Below are 7700 nucleotides of genomic sequence, written 5' to 3'. Positions count from 1 at the left end.
CACACAAGATGTCATGACATTATTCTGTGGCAACTTGAGTGTTATTAATATCTCTGAAAATCCTATTCAGCACAGTAGGACTAAACACATTGATATCAAGCATCATGTTAGCACTGAGAATCAGCTTGCTGACATTTTTACCAAAGCCTTGGATGCAGTTCCGTTTGAAAAATTAAGAGGAAAATTTGGTATTTATGTTTATGAGGACTTATAGCAATCACAACTATTTATGCGTGTCAAACAAATTTTTCACTTTAATCATTCCACGCGACACGCTTGTCTAATCCCATTACTCCACTGTGTATCTTTTTGGACAGAAACATGTTACCCATTTTGTTCTAATGTTTTATTCCTCTCCAGAAATTTGTGCTCACCTTTTCTCACGTGTCTTTCCCCAAACCTTCTGTGTCAAGTACTACCAAAGATGTCGAAACAATCTTCACCCAAGCCCATGCATATCTCAACCGAAATCATTGGGTCATCTTCTCCAACTACTAGGACAGATGAACCATTCCAAATGATCAATATGTCTGATCTTGTCTTGGATGTTGCTCCCTTATCCATGATTCCTGCACCCACTCAGAAGAAAGCAAAGCCATATGTTTCAAAGAATGTCAAGACTTCTGGTAAGTCTTTTGTTTCTGAGCCTACTATCCCTGGTGAAGATAAGATTGTTGTTTAAGAGGGTTCTAGGTCTAAAGGTTCTGAGTTGAGAAACCCTACTAAGCATACTGGTGTCACCGAGAATTAAACTGAAACGGAAAGGATTTCCATTGATAAGGACCTTCGGTAAGTGTGTTACCTCTGTGTTGAAGAAAGTCATTCAGATGTTTTTCCAGATGTTCAAACATCTTTGGAAAAAGAAACTAGCCCTGATGGTGATTCTAGTGAAAAAGATGATGAATGTGTCCCTGAGCAAGCTTCTCATGAAAGAAGGAGTAAGAAGAAGGCTAATTATTTTATCAATGTGGATGACCTAAAATATGATGAGGAACCTCTTACCAACATCTTGTCAACTGGAATAGCCAAGAGACTTCAAAGAAGAAAAGGAAAGGCTGTGATGTTTGAAGATTCTCCTTCTAAGGAGATAAAAAGAAAATCAGGTGGTATGAAAAGCACTCCCTCTAGAAGTTCCAAAGGAAAATCTCTTGTTGGTCTTGTTATATCATGGAGTAAAGTTGTTACTCCCACGAGGAAGAGGAAAGTTGTTTCTTCAAGTGATTCTGAGTTTGAGGTCAAAGAGGACATCCAGGACATCACTCCTGTGAGAAGATCTACTCCAAAGAAGTCTTATGATGTTGTGCCTGAGGCTCCACTAGACAACGTGTCTTTACATTATGTGAAGAATGCTGAAAGATGGATGTTTGTTATTCAAAGGAGGATATCTTTGGAGAGGGAATTGGGTAAGGATACCCTAAAATGTAAGGAGGTTGTGGAGCTTATAGAGGTTGATGGTTTGATGAAGACTGTCATAAAATTTGGTCCTTGCTATGAAGATCTAGTCAAGAAGTTTGTGGTGACCATTCATGATGGGTGTGATGATGTGAAGAGTGAAGACTATATGAAGGTGTATGTTAGAGGAAATGTCTTGACATTTTCTCCTGCTGTAATTAACAAGTTTCTGGGAAGGACTGAAGATCCTCATGCTGAGCTAGAGGTTACAGATGACCAAGTGTGCAAGGAGATAACTGCCAAGCAGGTGAAACACTGGCCAAACAGAGGAAAGCTGTCAGCTGGGAAGTTGAGTGTCAAGTATGCAATCCTTCATAGGATTGGGACGGCCAACTGGGTGCCTACAACTCATACTTCAACCATTTCTAATGGGCTTGAGAAGTTTATATATATGTTATTGGAACAAGAAAAGCTTTTGATTTTGGGAAGTACATTTTTGAACAAGTTCTGAAGCAGGCCTTCTCAACTGTTGTGAAGATGCCTATCTGCTTTCCCTCACTCATTTGTGGGATAATCCTGAACCAACACCCTGGAATCTTATTTCCTATTGATAGTGTGAAGAAAATGGAATCTTCTTTATCCCTCAATTACAAATTGTTTTGCCGGAACACATGTTCCAGATATTGTCATGACATCTTCTCAAGTACCTGGCCCTGCCACTTCCAAGGAGAGCGTTATTACTCAGCTGAAGAAAACATGTAAAGAATTGGATATTCCATCCGGTCTAGCACTGCTACAAAGATAAAGCTTGAAAAATTGATCAAGGCTTTGAGGGATAAAGAGGAAAAGCAAGTTGAACATGTTGGTGATGACAATGTTGGAGTTGATGCAGAGGACTCTACTGGTGGCAATGTGTCGCATCTCGAAAAATACGATTCCTAGCGATGGTCGCGGAAAAATTTAATGTTCGAACAGAGTCGCCACCGAACTTTATTTATTCCAATGAAGGACTAGGAAAATATCGATAAAACCTTTGAAAAATAGAATAATGGTCGTCGCAACCATATTCGGGTTCGAGAGTCGATTACGCAAGGGGAAGGTATTAGCACCCCTCACGTCTGTTGTACTCAACGAGAACCTTTTAGTCTAATTTTCTATTTGAATGTTAGTTGACTGTTGTTCGCTTTCTTTGAGTAATTAAATATTTAATTGAGATGGATGAAGACCTCAAAATGGGAAAAAGGGAGGTTTTTTATTAGTGTGCATGCGAAGTTACAGCAATCTCCTGCCTACGTATCCTTATGGTGCAATAAGGAAATCAGAGCATTCGTAGTTCAGGGAACTACGGTTTTGTTGGTGTCTTTTAATGAACGGCTGTGTAGATCGCGTCCTAAAGGCTAAACGTTGGCTTGTCTACTCTCGGTGGAGGCTTAAGCGTTGGTTTGTTGTGCGTATTAGAAAGGATTAACAGTGTTCTTTCAAAAAGAGTTTTAAGTTGTTGGTCGCACGGGGGCGAGGAATTAAGTTTAATATGTTCGGTATTTTGAAGAAGAATGACGAAAGATTAAGCAATATGGTGCACACCAATTGTCCAATCCTTTCGAGAAATAACAAGGCGAACGCCTTTTATTCCTTTTTCGTTCGAATTATTTTGAAAGTTTGTTTGTGGATGTTGAACATGCACGGTAGTGAGGCGTACGCCTCCTACTTGCTTATTCAAAGAATAATGAGGTGAGCGCCACCTATTTCCTTATCCAAGTTTATTTAAAGTATTTTAATCGGAAGTCGATAACTTGAGCAATGTGGCGAGCGCCAAATATTCAAATAATCGAGAGATGGTGAGGCGAACGCCTCCCATCTTTTGTCATCCGAAGTTTAATTTATAAAAGATATGTTTTTGGACGTTGTATTTGATATATGAAAATAATTTGAATTTGAATTTGTAGGTTTGTTTGGAAAGTTGATGATTTGAGAAATGTGGCGTACGCCAATTATTCAAATAATCAAGGAATGGCGAAGCGAACGCCTCCCATTCAATCGATTAAAGTTTAAGTTATTTATTTTTGTGAAATTGTATTTGATCAAAAAGGTGATTTGAATTTATTCGATTGCGATTTTAATTTGATGACGAAAATTCGAGCAATGTGGCGTACGCCAATTATTCGAATAATCGAAAGATAGTGAGGCGAACGCCTCCTATCCTTTTATTATCGGAAGATTAGAATTTAGAATGTTTTTAGAAATTGTGTTAATTAGAAAGAAATGATTTGAACTTGTATAATTATGGTTTAAAAATAATTTGAAATTAGAAATTATATTTAATTTGAAAAAGGTGATTTGAAATTGTATGATTAAGGTTTTAATTAAATGACAAGAATCCGAGTAATATGGTGGACGCCAATTATTCAAAGACTCGAGAGATAGTGAAGCGAACGCCTACCATACCCTTTTTCATCCGAAGTTTAAATCATTAAAATAAAGTCTTTTAGAGTCGTACTAATAAAAATGATTTGAATTCAAACTTATTAGATTTAATCGGGTTTAAATAAAACTAAATGGTATTTAGACCAAGACCTTTAGATTTTTAGAATGGAGTCATAGTTACCCCAACATTGTTGTGCCCTTACTCCTTTAAATTTGCGATAAACAAATGAGTAAACAATAATCAACCACAACGCAAATAATGAAAATGGTTTATTTCTAAAAAAATTGCTTATGTATTTAATCTTAATACACATTTAGTTGGTTAGTTAGCGCTAATCCAAATGAATAAAAGGTAAGCAAATTGAAAAAAATAAAATAAAAATAAGTACAGGTCCAACAACCTATTTTCACAAGCAAGGACAATTTGTACATGGGTGTAGACAGCAAGGCATGAGAGTTTGGCCCTTAAAAATGGGCCACAAAGGCCCATTAGACCCTAAGGGTTCTGCCTATTACTCACATTGGGTCGGAGGCCCACATTGTTAACCTGGACCAACAGGAAGATCTGGATATGAAAGGGAAAGAGAAAGCGATGCCTTTATCTCTCCCACTTTTAAGACGACATGTACGGCTACTATGATGTGGCAAAAAGAAAACATGCATACTGCATTAGGAACTATAAACAAATATGCTAGCCAAATAAGAGAAGAAGAAAGAAAGAAAAAAAAAGACCGTTCAAGTTCTACGCCGGAAACGAAACGGTACAGCAGGCTCATTCTCACACTCTAATCCAAGTAATTCTCAGCATTAAACAAAAGGCATAAATGACATTGAAAAGACAAGTATATTATTAGAAATTAATTGACATTGAAAATATTAATTAATCCACATAAATACCAACACGAAATTCTCATTTTATCATGATATATTCCTTCCTTGCTCAGATTTCCATATTCTGTTCTTTCTCCCTCTACTCCGATCATCTCTTCCCTATGGTCTTGTCGGAGCGGCGCGACGGCCGGTCGACCAACCACCAACAAATTAAAAAAAATCCGAACATAAACTCCCCTTTAATTTACTCCCTAAACACGAAACCACATCTATTTCCTTCTAAATCCCCACCGATTATTCAGATCGAACTATCAATCTCAACTTTGTCAAACCTAGTTTTGAGTTAATCAAACAAATCAAATCATCTTAATCCAACACGCATCACACAAAGAGATTTATATGGAAAACAAAAGTCAAGGCTTGATTTGCATATATACAAGGCAAAGAGTGATTTTTAGTAACAACCTATCATGCTCAAGTGCTTGTTCTAACGCTTTAAAATCAGAGAGAAGAAAATATTGGTCGGAAATTTACCGAGATAGTCGGATCTCAGGTAAGCATTCTCTTTACTTTTTCGTCTGACTCAAATGGCTTTCTCCTTCAAGTTTCTTATGCTTGATTTGCTTGGTCCAAGATTAGCTCCGTTTACCCAATCTTCAATGAGTATTTCTGAATGAATTTCTGCAGAACATCGGTGCCTTTTTCTTTCAAATTCTTTTTCTGCGTTCGATTTGTTCGCGATTTAGCTTGGTTAGCTCAAGCTTCAACCGAGGAGCTCTGAATTTCCACTTGTATTTTCGAGTTGTGGTAGGGTTTGCAGAAGAAATTTTTTACTGTCCTCTTGCCAACTTTTTTCTGTTGTATTATGAAGAAAGGATCCAGTCTTAAAAAACTCACTTCTCTTCTTGATTTTCTCATCCCAGATTATGTGGGATTTGACCTTTTCTTGTTTAAGCCATTGTTGCAATGCCTTTTCAGATGTTCCAATTAATCCTCTGGATAAAGCTTCAAACTGAGTGATTTATTTTGTTGTTTTGCAGTTTCTTAAGCACTTCTAAAAAGTGCTTTTAAAATAAGCTATTTTTGTGCTCTGCAGATTACAACTCTGAGGTGGCTTTAATTGAATCTAAGACTTTCCGAGGACACTTAGAGCAGCATCTCTAAAAAAATATCTGAAATGAGACTCTTCATATTGATGAAGCAGTATCTCAAACAGTAAAAGTGAGATTCTCTGTATCGGGTCAAAACAGCATCTTATATTGATAGAATTAAAATATTCCAGCAAGGGAAAAATACTTTAATTGAATCTAAGACTTTCCGAGGATACTTAGAGCAGTATCTCTAAAAAATATCTGAAATGAGACTCTTCATATTGATGAAGCAGTATCTCAAACAGCAAAAGTGAGATTCTCTGTATCGGGTCGAAACATCATCTTATATTGATAGAATTAAGGTATTCCAGCAAGGGAAAGATACTTTAATTGAATCTAAGACTTTCCGAGGACACTTAGAGCAGTATCTCTAAAAAAATCTGAAATGAGACTCTTCATAGTGATGAAGTAGTATCTCAAACAGTAAAAGTGAGATTCTCTGTATCGGGTCGAAACAGCATCTTATATGATAAAATTAAAATATTCCAGCAAGGGAAAAAAATACTTTAATTGAATCTAAGACTTTCCGAGGACACTTAGAGCAGTATATCTAAAAAAAATCTGAAATGAGACTCTTCATAGTGATGAAGTAGTATCTCAAACAGTAAAAGTGAGATTCTCCGTATCGGGTTGAAGCAGCATCTTATATGATAGAATTAAAATATTCCAGCAAGGGAAAAATACCTTAATCGAATCTAAGACTCTTCGAGGATACTTAGAGCAGTATCTCTAAAAAAATCTGAAATGAGACTCTTCATATTGATGAAGCAGTATCTCAAACAGATAAATGAGATTCTTTAGATAAATGAAGCAGTATCTCAAACAGATAAATGAGATTCTTCAGATAAATGAAGCAGTATCTCAAACAGATAAATGAGATTCTTCAGATAAATGAAGCAGTATCTCGAATATTCGTCTCTTGGGGGATTTTTTTTTTAAAAGACTCCTTTTGGGAGATTTGCTAGAAATGCTCTGTAGGGGAAAAGCTCATAAGAGACTTTTTAGGGTAACCTCTGCTTGGGGAGCAATGACTGTAAAGAAAAATGCTGGGAATATCATTATTAAAAATAAGTTGAAAAGTGATTTGCTGAGAAATAACCCTACCAGCCTATGTAGGGTAATAACTTCATTTGGAAATGAGGAATGTCCGAGTCATATAAGAATGACCTTGGATCTTTATTTTATATTTGATTTTTGTATAATGTCCCACTTGTAGGTGTTTAATTGGCTGCATTATATGGTAAAACACTAGCTGGTTACTAATGTCTTGACTGATGTCATGACATGTATGTGTGACTACATTGTAGTTACTGCAGGACTAGCTAACACAGGATTTATTGAATGTCAAACTGGATGCTGTGACATTCATACCTGTCAACAGATACTAAGGAATAGAACAACTGGTGTTCTGTTAGAACTTAGTATTTATTTCCAGTCTGGTTATCAAGGAAAGACCAGACCTGGCATAAGGCCTACTGACTGAATGTCAAACTGGATGTTATGACATTCATCATTGACAGCAGCTACTGAACATTAGACAGAGTGGTGTTCTGCTATACTTCAGCATGTAACTTAGTTTGTTCTTCAAGAGAATAACAGAACTAACTTAAGGCCAAATGTGTAAATGTTAAGTTGGACACTTTGACATTTATTAATGTAAGCTGTTACTGTAGTATGGTCATTTTGATCATGTACAGGTCAGCAAAATTGTACATTTTGTTTTCTGGAAAAACAGACTCAGCATATGGACCTTGATGTCAAGCTGAATGTCGTGACATTCATTCCTGACAGCATATGCTATATTGTAGGTTGTTCAGTTTTCTGTTTCAGCTTTTCTTGGGCTATTCTTCAGGAAGTCAACAGCTTAGAGAAAAACCAGGAAATCAACAACCAAGTTACATT

General features: G+C 36.6%; 1 protein-coding gene across 1 annotated transcript; it reads left to right on the top strand.

Moving 5' to 3' along the window:
* The first annotated feature begins 526 nt into the window (after positions 1-526).
* On the top strand, positions 527-3444 carry LOC127131364 (uncharacterized). Its single transcript, XM_051060291.1, has 3 exons — positions 527-626; positions 816-1752; positions 3339-3444. Exons 1-3 carry the CDS (start codon positions 527-529, stop codon positions 3442-3444), a joined length of 1143 nt encoding a protein of 380 aa, XP_050916248.1.
* The last annotated feature ends 4256 nt before the right edge of the window (positions 3445-7700 follow it).

This window comes from Lathyrus oleraceus, chromosome 3 (assembly GCF_024323335.1).
Source record: "Lathyrus oleraceus cultivar Zhongwan6 chromosome 3, CAAS_Psat_ZW6_1.0, whole genome shotgun sequence".
Taxonomy (NCBI): Eukaryota; Viridiplantae; Streptophyta; class Magnoliopsida; order Fabales; family Fabaceae; genus Lathyrus; species Lathyrus oleraceus.
The sequence above is the reverse complement of the archived record's forward strand: the minus strand, read 5'-3'. Positions and strand labels throughout refer to the sequence as shown.

Excerpts from the sequence above, each read along its gene's own strand:
- LOC127131364 (XM_051060291.1), top strand. The coding sequence starts at position 527 with ATGTCTGATCTTGTCTTGGATGTTGCTCCCTTATCCATGATTCCTGCA. Across the intron at positions 627-815 it reads AAAGAATGTCAAGACTTCTG|AAAGTCATTCAGATGTTTTT; the intron begins GTAAGTCTTTTG and ends TCTGTGTTGAAG. Across the intron at positions 1,753-3,338 it reads GCTGGGAAGTTGAGTGTCAA|GTTTGTTTGGAAAGTTGATG; the intron begins GTATGCAATCCT and ends TTGAATTTGTAG.